The 19,349-nt window shown below is 41.4% G+C and overlaps 1 protein-coding gene across 1 annotated transcript in view; it reads right to left on the bottom strand.

The window, feature by feature from the left end:
* The window catches only part of sorl1 (sortilin-related receptor, L(DLR class) A repeats containing), a 125,646-nt gene that overhangs the window by 64,054 nt on the left and 42,243 nt on the right, over positions 1 to 19,349 (bottom strand). The window contains exons 5-6 of the mRNA XM_008280571.1: positions 18,995 to 19,062; positions 6,647 to 6,827 (exon numbers count right to left, since the gene is read on the bottom strand). Coding sequence (XP_008278793.1) covers positions 6,647 to 6,827; positions 18,995 to 19,062 — 249 coding nt within the window. The remainder of the gene's footprint in view (positions 1 to 6,646; positions 6,828 to 18,994; positions 19,063 to 19,349) is intronic.

Genomic DNA, 19,349 nt, shown 5'->3' on the forward strand with positions numbered 1-19,349 from the left:
AGGCTTTGTTAGTCTATTTCTCAATACTTACTGACCTCTACAGCACTAAGTCCCTTTCCGTACATCAGCATAAATTTGTACAAAAAAACACAAATGACAGCACCCGGCTGTTTTATGAAGTTAGACCGGTTTTTAAACATTATTCAAACAGGAGGAAATGGTGCATCTGGTGGGGACACACTTGGTTAGCTAATGAAAGTTATCATGTTTCGCATTGAATCTAAATAAACTTGGTGACCATGGTAATGCAGACACATGCCACCCACAAGCCTATCATTGTCCAGAAACTATTAAAAACCCATCGTTGCTCCTGTCACATTTTCTCTCACTCTAGGATATTTTTTTTTAACTGCAATATAAAGTCCTGCATCTCTGTGGAAAAAGCCCAACCAGGGCTAGAAGTAGAAAGACTTCTAAAATGTCGTTTGTGAAGTACAACAATGGTATAATGCTACAAATCACTGCAAAGATAATAATAAATAATAATGTTAATGAATGAATTGGATTGTTATGCCCATGTGTGACAGCAATGCCGTCGGGGAAATGGTGGCTCCACATAGCATGGCTACTATGTTCAATTTTACAATGTTTAAGAGCTGGAGATTTTTCACACTACTCTCCATATAGACTTTACAAACATGATTTGCCATGCTGAGCGTATCTTTCAACAACTTGCTGAAAACTTGTGTATACTCTTTTGAGCCATGCTGAATTTATTTTATTGATCAAGTATGTTTTAGTTTCCACTCAATCTCTAAAATGTATTTGCACACAGCTCCCTGTAGATACAGCCGGCAGTTGAATTGAAAAGACAATTAATATTTGTCACGACTGTTGGCCAAGTTTTTCACAAAATATGTTTTCTTGATGACATATGTTTTTAAGCTGAGATGTGGTTACCTTTCCTGACAGAACTGCACATCACACATGACTATTTTAAGACCGTCTGTAAGTTCACAGTCCAGTGATTGGGGTTAGCGTTAGGGATTTCTGTTGTAACAGTTTCTGGCTCTGATAAATTGTGTAATTTTGGTCATTTTTTAAAGATATACAATTTAAACCCACTTGTTGGGGTTCGGAGGGTTAAGATACAGCAAACTGAGCAATTACGGAGTGATTTGAGAGAGAGCACAACCGCACAGAATGGCCACGGAAAGGTGGATATGAAAAGATGTGAATTTACTCGGGACAATACTAACTGCAGTAAAAATGATTTGTCAATACGGCTTAAAAATATGCCATTTTGAGTGGAAAAACAATTTCACTTCACGAAAACAACAAAAGACAGGGCACAAACTTGGGAGGGAAATAAGAGAAAAGGCTGAAATAAGTCAGACTCATCACGCATGTGTAACAGTAGACGGTACAGATAGAAGATAAACTGCAAAAATACTCCTCAAGCAATCAAAAAACAGAAAATACACTTCTTTTATTGTAACTCAGAATTATGCTAATGTAATAGCCAGCAGCTAGTAAAAAATACAAATAAAACTGGCAAAGAATAACCTTGTCAAGTAATACATTTATGCTTCTTTAGCATATTTACTGACTTCTGGGTCTGACTGATGTAATGATGTCACATAACAGAAACTAGATAATAGATAATTCCATGATGACAGAAACACAACCATCAGTATCCGTCTCTCATCTCGGCCTGTGATTCCATCTCTCTGAACTGCTAGGTTAGCAAACTGCTCATGAGTTTATCAGGAAATCAGTAATGTCTAGTATACCCTCCCAGCTTGTTTTGCAGCACGCCATTCTACAAATGAGCCTCACATTACGGAAAGAAAACCCAAACCAACGAGCTAAGTCATGGTAACATTATTTGGCCCTCTTGTCCTCAAAGCCTCTTTGTCTTTTCCATGTCAGCAAGCCCCAAATGGATCAGTATTAGGTCACAGACTAATTTGAGAAGATTTTGTTCTCCTATCTAGACACATTTTTGGATTTGATACGATCTGTTGTGTCAGTGGACGAGACATCACGAGAATGAAACTATGATCTGTATTGACTGTCAAAAGTTATTATTTTAAAACTTTAAGGTCCACTTTGGAACCTTTCACTAGGATCACCATGATCTTTGTCACTTGTTATCAAGCGAAAATTCACTACTTGCATCACCAGACGAACACAGAGCCACTTCTGTGACATCTTGTATACGATCATCTGACAGTGTTGCTCAGAAAGACAGCACAGCTTCGGTCATGTTCTTATTACTTAAAGTTGTCATTTTACACTTTTTTGGCAAATTCTGTTAATTTTTTGCTCATGTCTGATAGCTGTACATTCTAACCTCTAAATAGAGCCTATGTTAGTGTAAAGCCCTTTCTCTGTGAATCAAAGGAAGTGGCTTGGATCCACACAACACTATTCCAATGTGTTCTGCGCACATTCATGATGGTGCAAAAACAAGGGGTGGAGGACATGGGTAACTGGAGCAGTGGAAGTGAAAGGGGCAGTAAACCTGGAACATGTTAACTATGTCAATACTCTGAATATCTTTCTGCAATATTTAGTGCAAAAGGAACCTAAAAGTGTTGTTGAAATCAGCTCAAACCAGCTTCCAAAGCGGTACTAAAATTGTTTACTGTTCAACTGTATCCTGTTGTGAAATTGTTGTTTCTTTAGCTGAAACCCTCTTCAGATAAAAACACTTCCTCTGCAACTTCCTTTTCATTTTGCAGCAGCTACACCTGACAGTGTAAAGCTGCATGTATCTGAGCACATCTAACAGCAGGACTCCAGACTAACTTCTTCCACTCATTGCGCCGGTGTGTCTAACGTTTTTATTTACATGCGTTGGCATATTTTCTCTGCGACTTTTGCCACTGAACAGTGCATTTTAAAGCATTAGTGTTTTAGTTCCTGTGGTTACATCATGTGCAACCTCTTAACACATTATGTAAATGATCTGAAACAGGAATAAGGTTTTGTTTTCTTCTCTGACTACATTATAAGAGTAAAATCTGACGCCTTACTGCTTCGACAGCCACACAACTGTCACGGCGCCGTCAGTTTCTTGGAGGCATTGTGCTTTTTAACGTTTCAATTCAAAACGATGATGCTCCGACAGCAAAGGCTTTGTTCCCAGCCCGGCTTTGGCTCCACTTTTTGTAATAAATGCAGCGCACAATGTTGGCTGTTTTATCATATCTTTGTGTTACCCACAGGTTGAGAGTTTACTTGTGGTGGTGGGTGGCACAGCATGAACGATGTAAATGCAGGGGAGAGGGTAACCCAGGTTGTCATCTATTGCTACAATTTACAGATGTCCCTGCTTCATGTGCAGACTACTGGCAGACGCTAAGACCTTCCATAAACCCTTTCAGACAGACGTCAATTTGTTTCTGCGACTACCTCCACAGCTAGCTTATAGGTGCCACAGCAATGCCCCACCGCTCCATCTGTGCACCTCATACACAGAACCGTGAGGCGGAATAAAGGTGCAACGATGTCGTCATGGACAGGATGTCTGAAAGGGCTGCAGTCTTTATTTAAGGGACGAGTTGTTGCTCAGAACTGAATGCTCTTTAAATCTCAATCACTATGTTGAACATACTGGCGCAAAGTTTATAAGGGTTCTAGCTGTTTTTACTAGCTACTAACATTACGTGTTGGTGAGCACTCAACTGACTACACACCCTCTGCACAAACGCAAAATCTTTATTGTCTTTTTAAAACTCAAAACAGTACTACTAAAAAAAAAACCTTTTTAGGCAAGAGCCCAGAGTTTAATTCTGTAGTTTGATTATCTCACAAAATAAATGCTGCTACATTTTATAAATGGGGGGTAACTGGGACATTTTATACTTTAAAGAAGTTGCTGTTTCAAACCAAGCACATGTCGCTTTTCCAAAACCCTGCTCCAAGTTTAGAAAAGTAAATAAACCAACCCTTTCACAGTGTTTGAGGTTAACCTCTGTGCCTTATTGGACCACATTAGTAACTGGGAATAAGCATTACTCATTAGCTCTGACCACAGAAGCCACTGGGAATTAATAAGGCCACTCTGCACTGTTGTGATTTGACCGCCTGTAATTTGCACCATATGTATCATTAATCTGTATTAACCCATGACAACACAAGTACAGACTGCGCAGATGACTTTCACTCTCGATCATAACTTATTTCCAAACAACAGAGCAGATACCTACAAAGCTTTAGAAGACTGATTCACTCGCATCAGAGCATCCAGTAAAAATTATAATGTAGAGCGCTACCAAACTTCAGCCAGACCACAGCAAAGTATAAGTGAAATTCCAGACTAAGACATGTAAGCAATATGCAAATAGCCATTTAATCACAGCACGGAGAGGTCATGTAACTTTCCTTGCTGATCAGAAGTGCAGCTTGATGCTTTAACTTAGTGCGATGAACCATCTGATATCAATTATCAGATCAGACAAATCCTTCACAGCCGACCTCTCTTGACAATCAACAGTTTCGAAAACACTGCACAGGCTGCCGTCAGCCCACGCCGAAGCCGACATGTGACACAGAGGAAAGCAAATCTGTCCGAGGCAGCCTGCAAAAACAAGGGAGGAGATGAGATCCAAGTCAAATTCACCATCTGCTCCGCTGTCTGTTTGCCTGCTGCCTAACTGAGGCTTCCACTACACAAACACTGGAGACTAACAATGACAAACATACTGTGCTTCACGTGTACCGCCAGCCAAATATTGATTTAACGTCTGTTCTGCTCGGCGCATTATGCTGAGGTGGGAAACTGGCAGCTCACTACATTGCTTAACTATGCCGTAATAAATGCATGCAGGTGCGCGGCAGGAAATACAGAAGCTACTTCCAGTTCCTAATTACATGTGTGCCTAATGGAGTGAGGTGCAGCGTCAGGAGGAGAAGCTGCTCGCGGTAAGAAGTGGATGATGCTGATGATGATGAAACTGGTGTATTGGAATGTTTAATGTGAGGAATGGGTCTGGTAATGGTTCTGATGTGTAATAAATACACAGCTAGAGTCAGAATGCCGCTAGCTTTGCTTAGCATAGACTAGAAGCAGGGGGAAGCAGTGTGTCGACTCTGTTCAAACTGAAAAAGTACACCAGCCATCACCTTTAAGCCTGCTACATAGCCAGACCTGACAGAGGAGGACGTGGTGGTGAAAAACAGTGTTTGACTGCATGTGGCCTTATCACATATTGTCATCACAGAGAGCCCAAGCAGTGAAAATGTTTTACCAATCAAGCTCAAGATCTGCAAGCAAACCACTTGTACGTCCCATTTACACCTGGTATTAACAAGCAATCTGTACACACACGACTTTCATCTGACCATAGTATCCTTATCTGCCATGGGACACAACAGGTTTGCTCACAAGTCAGCCTCGGCCTTACTGATAATAAACCCTCTGAAAGTCTCTGCTGACAAGTTTGAAAGACAGGCTGTCTTTAAAAAAAAAAAAGCAAAAACACAGTATTTGTCAGAGCCAGAAACAGTAAAAAATTACTTTCTAGCAGTCCTTCAAACAATCATGCCGCTACATCAGGGAAATTAACTAAATCTAAGCTTAAAATTGTGATATTTCATCAAAATTGGTAACAGCTGTGGATACTTGGAAAAATGGTACACATGTTGAGTCCATGTTTTTTTCTTTTTTTGTGTAAAAAAAATATTAAATTAAATTCAACTTTAGTTTTTTTTCTTTTTTTTAAATGATTCACATGTTCTACTGTGCAAATTATGTTTTTGAGATCTCTCTATTTAAGCTATGGCTACGCTGTTTTCATAGAGGTGCAGGACTTTACATTGCAGTGAAAAATAATCCCAACATGAATAAATAAAAACGTGATCGGAGCAAACAACTGCTCATGGCTCAGTAGGTTAACTAATATGCAGACTGACATTAGATCAAGACATCGTTATCCAGATAGAACATTAAGCTACAGATCGCATCAGGTAAATAAGGTCATGTGCAAAAATCTAACTGGTTGCTGAAGGCCACAAAAACCCATCTAGTAGAGACAACAAATATAGAAATGGGTGTCGTACGTGTGAATAATAACATAAAGGCTTTAAAATTTCAACACTAACCAGTGTAAAGGAGAAATTACATAACACAAAAGCTCATTTTGTACGAAGATAGGTTAACCACATCCTGACACACAAACAGTGGCGCTGATCTTAACATCTTAATCTCAGTAAGAAAGACAACAAGCATCTCCTCTTCCCCAAGAGTTGAGCTACCCCTTAACATCTAGCTTAACACCTTTATGACTTTCACTGGACAACACTTTGCGCTGGGTGTTCAACGTACTATTTAATCAGATTAATCTTAGTCTGGAATATGTGTTACTGTTAAGACATAGAAATGTAAACACAAATGTCCATCACACCATAATCCCAAAACGAAGCTGTAAAATTGCATGTGCCATCTGATCAGCAGTCCAAAAACCCAATTATATGACATTAACAATGATGCATAGCTGAGAAAAATGAACGTTTTGCTACATTAAGCTTCAAAACTGCCACAGGTTGTCCCCCGACTAACCAATTAATCAAGTAATCATTCCAGAGAATCAACCTGTAATAAAGGCCATTATCATTACTGAGTCACACACATATGCATACGCCCGACGACAGTCCCAAAGAGAAGAAAACTCCCCTCCCCAGCGTTTCTTTCTCTTACCCGTGTGGTGGTGGCAAACATGTACTTGTCTCGGAGCTGGAAGCTGTCCACCTGCTCCAGGATCACTCTGCGGTTCTGTTCGCTCTGGAAGAAGTCTGTGCTGCTGAGGATGGTGGAGACACCCTGGGGCTCGTGTCTCTGGACCAGCACCGTGGTGGGAGGGTCGTAGGGCTCCACACCCCTGAAGATGTCAGAGGAAAGAGCGGGAGGGTTGGAATGGGGTTTACAGAGGTTGAGAAAACAAGGGCAGGGGAGGGAGGAAGGATGAAGATGGGATAACATTAGAGCCATCTGCTCGGTTCTTCCAGAAAATATATTCAATCAATCATTCAATGTACACCAACATACGTATATTTTTAGTTTGCTTGCTTATTTATTTTGAAATCCTGGGGAAATCAGTGGTTATTTAATGTATGAGCACCAGACAGACTACGAGACATACACATTTCAATACCTTCTCCACCACTCATCCAATGTTCATACTTTTCAGCATCAAAGAAGAATCGTGTCCGAGTTCTTATTTCACCAGGATGTTTGCCATAAATATATCATCTATGACATATATATCTTTTTTTTTTTAAATCCACAGGTTTCATAGAATAGTTGCAGGTTATTCAAAAAACGTATTTATGCCATTTACTTTTGCCTTACATCGTTTAGTTTATGAAATATTTTGAAATTGTCAGATGAAACACCTTGAAGTGACTACAAAACCAAATCCTTAATAAAGCACTTTCAAATAAACGATATATAAAAAAGAAAAGCTGAAATCGTCACATTTAAGAGTTTAGGATGAGAGAATATTTCACTTATTTTGCTTGAATACTTTCTTTAATGATTGATGAATCACTAAAATAGTTGCCAGTTATTGTTGTGTTGCTCTGTGGAGTTGTTTATTCTACAGCAGAGGAGGTTCAATAAAAGCAGATGGTGCAACACAACCAAAAAACAGCAACAGCTTCCTTTTTTTAGCTAAAGTTAAATTCGTCCTCAGAAACTTTCTGGTTTTAATCTGCCCACTTTGCTTTTCGTCAGATTCTGTGACTGTCCTCTCATGGTCTCCTATCTGGGAAACAAAGAAACAGTCATCTGGCAATAAGGCTGAATGTGGCTCAACTATTGCTGCAATGGAGCGCTGTCATCAGGAAACACACTGTACTGGTCAACAAATACGCAGAAGTGCACATTGCTGGTAGATTTATTGAAACATGTTAGCTGTTTAGCTAACCTGCACGTACAAGCCATCATTGCAAACTTGTCTTAGCGGTTGCTATGGGTCAAAACAATCCCACGATGGATCCTACGAAGGTGTTCTGCTCCTTTGACCAATTCTGTGCCAAAGCAGTTCGACCTCCTGACAGAGTGATAAACTGTCCAGCCCTGCTGCTGCTGTCTCCCAGTAGCAGGACTAAAACAGCCCAGCTGTCTGGCCTCAAAGCTGCAGTTTAAGAAAAAAAAAACATTTCATGCCTACTGATGTTTCCCAAGGGCCACAAGGTGGCTCAATGGTTGGTACTGTCACCTCACAGCAGGAAAGTTTGCAGTCTGAATTACATCCTTCTGTGAGGAGTTTCCACGTCCCTACTGTGGGTTTCCTCGACGTGCTCTGGTTTCTAGAGAACTTCACTAATCAAAAAATACGTCTGAAAAACTGAATTCTGCCTCAGAAGGTTGCAACACACCACCTAAAATAACTGAATTATTCTGGCTTTCACAGAGCTGTTCTCTGACAAGGAATCCTTCCCATTATTTCATATGAAACAGGCAGATTTTTAATATATTAAATGTCACTAACAGCATGTTTAAACCAAAATATCTGTGTGTCAACCTTTAAAAACCAGCGTGGTCAAGCTATTTGTGGCTGCAACTTTACAGCAAGTGTTTTTCAGAAGCCGTGGCACGGAGAGCCGGCCAGAATGAATGAAGGAGGTTCACTGCATCTTATCGTCCGCCTTCCAAATCAGTGTGTTTTCTTCCAGAGTCTCGAGAGCCGAACAGAGAAAGCAGTGTCTCCTCTGGGCTCTGCCTCTGTGGCATTCTTTCAAAGGTCCCTGTTCAACTGATGGACGCTGTCTGGGCTGAGAGTGCATGGAGAGCTATTCGTAGTCCGTCTCTGTTCCTTCCTTTGAATTAATCTCTGCCCCTTCTAAACACTTCCTAAACACCCTTCCTCCCCTGTTGTGGCAGTTTCTCATTTTTCTGCCAGTTCTATTTGTCATTCAATTCGGGTTTCCTGAAAGAAAAATACCACCTCTTTTAGACTCGACTGCAGACAGCCATGCTTTTTAAAGAGCCCACATTATGCACATTTACAGGTTTATAATAATATTTTCAGAGTCCACTAGAAAGTCTTTACATGCTGTAATGTTCCAGAAACACATTTTTTCTCATACTGTACATCCTCTGCTCACATTCTGTCTGAAGCGCTCCGTTTTTATGTCTTGTCTCTTTAAGGCCTGCCTCTCAGAAAGCCCAGTCTGCTCCGGTTGGTCATCTGGCTCGACGAAAACAAGCCAATGCTGGACACTCACTGTAAGCCCAGATCCATGAGCACATGGATGCAACCCTAAGAGGAGCAGCTCCAGTCAGGAAATAATGGCGGACTGTGAGGCAGCTGCTCATACTTGCTGCTCACGAGGACAGACGTTATGCAAATGTGTTACTTGGTGATGTAGATAAGTGATGGAAATGAAGGCTGCAACTCAAACAAAGTGTTTTACACAGTTAAGGAGCAGTGTTTGATGGGGAGAATAGCTTTAGACCCTTTAGATTAATCTGACTGTCTATTTTAAAATCAAAAAATCTCATATACAGCAAAATATAAGCAATCATCATACGTGACCATCACCACAGGCCCAACTTATTTGCATTGTAGGATCAAATGATCCTCTAGTCAGCAGATCTGTCAGTCTGAACAATGCAATTCGTACAAACTCTATTAAATTCAAATGTAATTAATGTATCCTAACCAACTAGGGAAAAAAACTGTTTTGTTTGTAGTGAAATGAAGCAAGAGACTTGGTGTTCTTGATCAGTTCTGAGATGCATGCACACATGGCTGCAGTGTGCATGCTACCTATATCTTACTGTTTACATTTGCTGTCTGAGCTAAAAGCCAAAATTTCACAAGCAAATATTTTGATATCTCCTGGTGAGGTCTTTTTTGTTGTCTGCTTGTTTTTTTTAATTGTGAAACCACTGAAAGGTTATCTGTGGCATTGTAAAATGTAAAAAGTCACAAAACTAGACATCTACATAATTCGGCCACAACATTAAAACCACTAACAGGCATGGGCGCCACTATAGCTCACCTTGTTGAACTGGCGTCCCATGTGCAGGGCTACAGTCCCAATGTGGAGGTCATGGGTTTGAATCCCGCTCATGACCCTTTCCCACATGTCCTCCCCCTACTCTTCTCCCCTACTTTCCTGTCTCTCTCTCACTAGCACTATCCAATAAAGGCTGAAAAAATAACTTAAAAAAAATAAAATAAAATTTAAAAAAAGCACTAACAGGCATAAAACACTGATCATGTCGCTACATTGCAACGTTCTACTGGGCGACCTCGGGTCCTGGCAGTCATGGGGTGTCACTTTGACACGTTCTGCCATCTAAACACTGTTCTTATCCTCCATCCTAAGGCTCCTACCCTGCAGCAGCTTCCCCTGGCGGGACACTGAACCCCGATACACCATAAAAGAATTGCTCAGGAACAGCGTGACGAACACAACAAAGAGTTCATGGCCTTTGAATTCCGAACTACAGGCCAATCAAGCGTCCATAGGAGCAAACCTAATCCACCAAGTCCCCGCCCAGCAATCCAAAGGCCAGCATCCATGTGACCTGATGATTCAGAGCTGTTTTGGCAAGACATGAGCAATCTACATAATTTTAATGTTGTGGCTGATCGGGGTAATGCTAGCATTAGAGAGCAAGCTAATGTTAGCATAAGCTACTAATTGTGCCAGACCAAGTAGGGCTATAATGAGATCTAAGTGTCACAGTTCAACCTTAGGTGCATTTTGTTGATTATTAATATGATTCTTTTTTAGTCTAACCAGAAAGCTACTTCTTCATTTGTAAGATTATAACTGATTACAACACAACCCATGTGGTCTCATAAAACCATGATCATAAAAGGAATTGTCGGATCGAGTTCGTTCATTCCCAATTTCTCCAATGCTTCATGAGGTAAGCTGCCACTACAGTGAAGCTGAGTCGGTAAACACGACACTTTAAACCAAGACTTTTTTTAATTCATTCACAGATAGTCCGAAGTCACCACGGCTTTCTACTTAACGTGATGCCAAGTGTATCATATATATAGGGCAGCTGAGGCTCAGGTGGTAGAGCGAGTTGTCCTCCAATCGCAAGGTTGCTGGTGCGACCCCCAGCCCCTTGTCCTTGGGCAAGACACTGAACCCAAAGTTGCTCCCAATGGCAGGCAGCACCTTGCATGGCAGCTCTGTCGCCACTGGTGTGTGAATGGGAGAATGAGAAACACATTGCAAAGCACTTTGGATAAAAGCGCTACATAAGTGCAGACCATTTACCATGTTTGATACATAAGTTTTTAAGACTTCTACATCATCAGTGTGATGCTTGTTTGCCTAAAAAGTCCGATGTATACAATCAGACACATTCAGTGCACACAGAATCCACCACAGATCGCAATTCATGCACCAGAAATGCCGGATGTAGCAAAAATAAAACAAATTAAAACTCATATGAGAACTGCCATTTCATTTAATGTTCTATTTTTTTGTCAGATGGTTTAATAAACACTCCACTCTGGCAATTATTTCACTGCTCAGACTTTAAAGGGTTAACGACATTCTGCCTTAAATAAAATATGTTCTGCTTAGCTAACCAAGGGACAGTTTTTGTTTTTCAGATCGCTGCATACAGATGCATTTTTTTGGAACCATAATTCGAATTTTGAACAAAATAAAGCAAGCCAACCGGCAGCTTTATGAGACAAAAAAAAAACTCTTTCTGCTCTTTTTTCTTTTTCTTGCAGAAACACAGTCTTTCCTTTCTCATGTGTTTTCTAGTTAATCTCCCCTTTTGCCACCGTGTCTCTTTACACTGTTCCCTTTGTTTCTCTCAATGCATTTAGCATCACGTTTTATGCAGGATTTGTATCATTTTCTGTAATCCATATGGAAGAAGAGATTGCACTTCTCATTGTATACACAGAGGATTTTGCCTTTCAGTCTGTCTCCTAGCAGCGAGATCATAGGATTAGGAGTTGGGTGGGTGGGGGCTGCCCATCAGTTTGGGTTGGTTTAGAACTCATCCAGCAGCAGGCTGACAGTCAGGCTTGAGTTTCTTTGGTTGCTGGTGCCTTAAGACTGATGTGCAGCACAACAGCGGCAGCCCCGGCTAAAGCCAGAACAAACAGGATTAGACCCAAATTGGATGGAGCCACGGGGGGGGAGAGAGAGTTTAAGATCAACTCTTATTTGTGATGCCTTTGTCCTCAGATAATTTGCAGTTTCTCTTGGCTGGTTTACGACTGCAGCGGTGTAGCTTTAACAGGCTTGATCAGATAATACTGGCTGCCAGCCGAATGGCATCAGTGGTTACAGAAATTTGGAAATTGAAAATCTTTCTATGTTAAATGCAGTTAAGCTACATTTAAGGCATCTGATAGATAACAAATAACACTTGATGAACACAATTGAACGCAAAGTTTTGTTGCTGAACTGTTACGAGGGGCTGTTGAGGAAGTTTAGTTTGCGAGCAACCTAAAAACTTTTCGTGCATCTGTCAGCTTTTAAAGGTCATAGCACCTCTTTTCTTTAAACTATGATCATTTACAAGTTAGAAATGTAGGTCTCTGGCCAGGACACCTTTATAACAGTACATCTGAGGCAGCTGAAATTGCTGTATGAGATTCTCTCTTTGCGAGGCCCAGCTCCCTGTGACGACACTAATTGGACATATTTTGATGGTGGTTGCATTCAGAGCTCTACACTGTCTGAGTTAGCTCCATCATTGTAATGCTCTGGCTCTGCTATCATCCCTGGGAGCTTCAGGCTTTTTGTCAGCGTAATATCACTACCTTTACTTTTACAATTCAACCATTTCATTTGCTTTTATCCAAAGGGACATACATCTGAGAGCAGATACAACACAAGCAGGGATCTAGTCCAGAGAAAACAATCCAGATAAGTGCCACAGAACAAGTTCAAGTGTGATAGGACGTTGATGCCAACAGCAGGCTGTGTGGGAAGTCATAGGATTTTCTTTCTTTTTTCTTTTTTTCCTCTTTTTGTTTGTTTGTTTGTTTTCAGTCTGTCACGTGTTTATGTGTTTAGTGAAGAGCTGGTCTTTAGTTTTTTCTTAAAGACTGAGAGGGAGTGAGTTCTGCTGCATATTGTCGACAGTAGCAGACAAGGACTTTGTGACTTATTCAGCTGAGAAGCATGAATGTGAAAATGGATGAAAACTAGTAGGAAATTCCTCTGCAGAAGTTTGGTCTGACTTCATAACTTTATTACTTTGATATGAAAAAATATGTAACGAGCATAATTACAAACCTCCGGTTCTGCTCTTTCACATGATCTGATATCAACATATCACTGCACTTCTACAAATACGCAAGCTATAACTATTATTAAATTAAAACTAATTATTTTCTCGCTGACAGACAAGCAACTGGCATTGTTGACAAGTCATGCGGTTTCTGAAAAGAGTTTTATATCTTCAGATAAAAGGCGAGCTATGATGTGTTTACAAAAACCTGCTGCTTACAGTAGATACTAATATATAAATACGTTGATCATATTAGTGGGTAAAGAGATAAAATAGCGGCTCCAGCTGCCTTCTACATGCTGGAGCTACTTCTTATAAATGAATAATGAGGAATGACAGTGTGTGTACACAGACTGTGGCGGGAAATGTTTAGAAATGGATTCAGCTCCATCAAACAGGCGTTTTAAGAATTTGTTTATGGATAGATATTAGAGTCAAAGGTTTCTGTTTGGGTGGCAGAAAAAAGGTCAACCTGCACTTCTCCTTCACTTGCTACGACAACAGATGCAGCTGTTGGAGCAGCGACAGCGTTATTCTAAGATATGCACACTTTCTGATATAAAGTCAAAGTAACCAGTAACGAGGGTAAGATCATGTAGACCAGGATATGCAAAAGCAGATTTCTTCATGTTCTATATCCAGGATACCCATGACTACCATATACATATACAGTCGTGACTCGATAATCCAACACTAAATGTAAAACCTTCTTTTATGTCGGATAGCAAGGCTGTCGGATTGTCAAGACGGAGGTCGAGATACAAGGAGGACTTGATGCTGGAACACTCATTTGTTGTTAATATTTATTGTTTATAGTTGATATAATAACTAGTGTATTGTTAGAACACTACACATCACTGGATTTCACGCCTAATTGACCAGTGTGCTTGTGCACAGGCCCGTCGGTTGACATCAAAGGTAAATACGTTCAGACAGCAGGCTGAAGTGACCCAAATGCAAATTTTTTTCCCCCAAGCAAACCGGAACCGGGAACCCCCCCAACGGGGGGAAAGGGCCCGAAAAAAAAAGAAAGAACGCCAAAGGCCGGTTAAATAACCGGCAAAACTCCGGTTCCAATAACCGGGGCCGGGGAAGGGCCGAAAACCCCCAACGGTAACAACCGGGGTTAACGCCCCAAAAAACGAACAACGGGCCCCCTCCGCGCAAGCCGGAAAACTTTGGGTCCGAAGAAAGTCAAAAAACAAAACAAAAAAAAGTCACATTTAATTGGAAATGAGAACAAACTCGCAAAAAAATCGGATTTCACAAAAAAATCTGAATGTAGCATTAAGTCCTGCAGTCTGAACGTAGCCAATCTGTCGGATTGTTCAGTCAGATAATACACCGTTATCCTGATTTGTGACATAAAATGTCATGTCAGAGTCAGAATCCAAGGCTGTCGGTATGTTAAGGCTGTTCTTAACGGGTTCCATTCGTTTTTCCTAAAAACCTGTCAGATAGAAAGGTTTTCGGATTGCTAAGGGTCGGATTATCGAATCATGACTGTACATATATATAATTTTAAAACTGCTGCTACAGCTGGGTCCTACTCCATCTGTATTCTAACCAGGTGCCGTCCAATTCAGCAATATAATGAACACGGTGTAGGTGAGGTGTGTGGGTGGCTGTGTGCATGTACACTGTGCGTGTTATCTTGTTATCAGTGACAGAAGCTCATTGGCAGACCAAAAAGTAATTTAGCTTCCTCTGGGAAATGCGGTGAGGGCGACCGGCATCTCCATGTGATCCGTTCTTAAGGAGCTTCCATCGAGCATCCTCTCGAAACAGGAGGAGATGCAGAGACAGGAGACAGCGGACATTTATTCATCTGAACAGTCATTTATCAGCCAGCAGACATCAGAGAGGTCTGACGGTGCTATTCAGCAGTGCTTCCTCATTTTCCCTCAGCCCTGGACTTTCTGAGTGCGAAGCACCTCGATGGCTTCTGACTTAAAAGGGAAGTAAGAAACTCAGACTGCTCAAGCATTCGGCACAGATAAGGGGCATTTAATCACTAACTACGTTGTCTGGCTGTTGGAAACACAGGGGTTGGAAAGGAGCAGCTACAGCTACACTAAGGCTATCATTTAGTTTTCACCAAGCGAGGCTGAAGGCCGATTCATGCTCTCTGCACTCGCATATCCACAAGAGGTACGCCTGATATGAATGTTGTCACCGAAGTTGATGAAGGTTCCCCCGTGGATGTAGCATGCAGTCCAAAATATGCAAATATGCCGACTGCAAATGTGCCAGGACAAATATTTGCTATGAGGAGAGACTGCAGAGGAGAGTCTCCATCAGTCAAACCTCTTTTATTCATCATTAACAGACTTCTAATTGAAGCAGTCGCTACCGGACTTTGGAGGTACTTTGATTAGTACATGCTTTCCCAAACACAGCAGGAAAATGTAACTCTCCAGAGATCCTGTGATATTTTTTCCAGACCAGCGCGTACTGTAGTATTGTAGTATTAATATAACAACGCAGACAGCGCATCTGCACATCAGCACAAAGTCTGCATCGGTCAGCGCACAGCGATAAGGAAAGCATGAACTGGGCTTTAAGCGAGTTAAAACCGACTATAAACCAGCTTTCTGACACACAGCAGGAGTCATCTTTTCTCTTTCAGAGGCAAATGCTAGCGGCCCGTAAACACTGTCATGCAAATCAATTCCACAGAGAGCTACACACTAGGTTTGACTGCAGCGAGTGAGACTGAGGTTTATAAAAAAAAGTAAATAATTAAAGGACATACCACTAATCAACCAATTATACACACTTCACACACTTTTATCTTTTGTGTATTTTCACGTTTTTGCTGGATGACTCTCAAAAAATAGCATTTACTCTCCCTGAACTGATCCGCAATGAAGTAAACAGCAGAGGAAGCAAAATCTCACACTCTGAGGCAGACAGTCCGGCCATTCTTTCCCTGTCAACGGGCTTTCTGCCTGAGCGACAAGATGTGACACTGGCCAATAAACATTTAACAAACACTTCAGGGTCCTGACAAACCGAGCGAGCTTCAAAGAGCTACCGCCGACGAAGAATGGCGTATGTGTTGCCTCGCGTCACCTCACGCCTTCTGTCGAAAGATCAACTGAAACACACCACAAAAAAAGACAGCAGGGGAGGGCTGCTCTCTCAGCCACTTTCATTACACTGCGAGTCTGTTTCATCACAGGCTAGGAATGCAAACAGAAAGCGTTCTGAAGAAAAGTTGACTGCAGCTACATTTTGCTGGTTTGCATCGACTTGAAACTTTTAGACGTGACAACATCTCCAGCCTAGTGGTTGACTGAGGTTGACCTGGATGCAAGCTTCCTTTCCGGAGATCACATTTATTTGCATATTATTGCACCATTAAAGTACAGACAGCACAAAGAAGAAACTGAGGGCTCACAGTGATCCAAGATAATCTGCATCACCTTTGATCTCTTCTGCTGCCGAAGCCCAGCAAGTTTGTTCCTGCTTAATGTCTGTGTTGCTGCTCGAAGGGCCACAGGAGATCAACCAAGAGCAAAAAAGAAAATATGAAAGAGAAACGGAATATAGACAAAAATAAGATGCAGCTCTTGTTTAATCAAGGCCAATGTGATGTCCGTCTGCACAGTTGTTGATGCCAAAATTTCTGCAGGATCTGAGCTACGTCTTACAGTAATTGGTGTCCAATTAATTTTCCACTGTTGCTTACACGAGTAAACATTGCATTCTTCAAGAAAAAAAAAGCAAAGCAAATTAATGAGATGGATCTAATTTCCTCTATGCCCACTCCTCCTGAGTTTGACTTGTGTCGACAAAACTCGTAAGGCCTTATCGCAAGCTTGGAGAAAAGCCCACTGTTAATAAAACATAGGGAGTAGAAAGATCCAGAACCTGGCGGTGCTTTAGGGAGTCCAGTGTGGCTCGAGTGTTTGGCACAATGACCGACAAACTCTGTGCAAAACCTCCGTGGATAAGTAAACACTCACAGTCAATGTGAACAGAAGTTTACCAAAGTGTGATTTAAAATTTGTTTAACATTGCACACAGCTGCAACAGATGTGTGTGTGTATAGCAGGTGACAGAATATGTACTCATTTGGTAGAAAAACAAAACAAAACATGAGGAACTGACCACCGTGACACACTTCTGTTTCCAAAAACAGGTCAGCCCAATAGTTCTGCAACTTCTACTGTTAACACACAGTTCACATTATAGAAGGCACTGACAAAGTGAGAGTAAACACCATGTCAGGTCTGGTCCTGTTCAGTAACTTCCCAGTGCTAAAAGACAAACACTGTGTCTCCTCAGTAAACACGGTCCAACTGTGGCTGCCTTCACATGAACAGGACCAAACGCACCTGTACAACTGAAAGGGTAAAAGAATTGACCTTCTTCAATGTGCCAAAGGGCTTTGGTTAGACATCCATTTAATAAGTGACACATTTCACTTCATAGGTCACTGAACTGAAAGAAAAACAAAGGACACGCTCTGAAGTGTGCTTAAGAAAAGCTTTTAGAAAAAGCGTTTGAGGCTTTGGACGGAGGACGGCCGGACTTATGTCTGATGTGAAGAGACCAGGCTGGGCCTCACTGACCTGGTAAGTGTTCAGAAAAATGAATCTCCATATGCTTTAGTCTGTGGATGTTAATAATTAACAGCTAATCTATTAATTACTGTTAAAAAATTCACTTGGTTAAAATGATGCTGATAATGTGGGGAACCAGACAGCACAACTGTAGTCTGAGTGGAAGTGGGACGCCTGTCATTGGTCGGCATTTCACGCAGCTTTCTTCTCCACTTCCACTCTGGTACTCTCTTACAGTTTTGTTTTTCTTTTAGTGAATTAGCCATTTTGAACTAAAGGGGTTTTAGCCTTTCTTGACAGTGACAGCCAACGAGAGAGACAAGAAAGAGGAAGCAGAGATAGGCAGCAAATTACCATGAGTCCAAATCAAACCCAGTATACTGCACCGCCGACTATAGCCCTGATACACTGGCTCATCCAAGTGAGCTATAGGGGGACTTGTCTATTTTAACGACAGTACAAGCCTCTCTGGACGCAAATGTTCCACCAAAACAATCCCACTCGTCACTATTTCGAACACGGTCGCTGCATCCTTTACTTAGCTTCGCCCAATACGACTGAGGTTAGTTTGGAGGAATACGAACAAGTGTTTCTCTTCCTGATCGTGAGGTGCAGCCAGTACATTGTGAAATGTATTTAAGTACATTTTAGCAGCAGCAGTAAATACTGACGGAATTTTTGGACTGACAAAGTTGGTGCGACATCTGTTCCGGCGAAGCAGCTGTTTCCAGCAGCTGGGCTAATGTTTACTACAGCGAACAAGTCACGCCATCGTTTAGGGAAGACATGCAACAGTTAAATGCATTAAAACTGAAACCTGCGAGGTTCAAATCACAGGTTATTTCTTCCTGGGCAGTCAGTTTGATAAATGAACTTGAGACTTTTGTTGGGTCAGACGTCAAATAGGAATTAATGGGAGTGCTGCAATTTGAAATGAAGTCATTATTTTGTGATTAAATTTGTAATTTGAGAAAGATTCCTAATAAAGACAACCGTGATCTTTCAACATAAAATGAGCATGAGAGATTAAAAAAAAACTTTAATTAACCTATGCATTGCAATCATTCTTAACAATTATTCAACTAACTAGCTCTGGAGATGTGAGGTAATTTCTGCAAGGATGCATTTAGTCTTTATTTCATGTGCTGCACAGTTGAGGACATTTCTCACTTACAGAACATATAAAGCCTTCAGTGCATGGTGTACTTGTCGTGAGCCGAGACAGCGGTTGTCTTACCAAAAGTAGGTCTTCACATGCTCCTGGATCAACACCCACGTCTCCCCAAAGTCGTCTGATTTCCACAGCTATAGAGGCAGGAGGGGAGAGAGGGTGTAAGGAGGAGGAGGGGGAGGAGGAAGGGGAGAGACGAAGACGAGGAAGAAGAAGAAGAGGGGGGATGGTGCACTGTAAAAATGTAGGTCAAGCTCATTCCTTCGTTTTGGCGCTTGCACATGTGACAAGGAGAACACTGGAGAGACGTTTGGTGCTTTTGTGCTTGATCTCAAGACAAGGAAGCTGAAAAAGCTTCCATGCAGGAACCAAGCAACAGCTTCTCCTCCTTGTTACAGATTGCTGCATGTGAAGCACTCAG

This window comes from Stegastes partitus, unplaced genomic scaffold, assembly GCF_000690725.1.
Source record: "Stegastes partitus isolate 25-593 unplaced genomic scaffold, Stegastes_partitus-1.0.2 Scaffold199, whole genome shotgun sequence".
Lineage (NCBI taxonomy): Eukaryota > Metazoa > Chordata > Actinopteri > Pomacentridae > Stegastes > Stegastes partitus.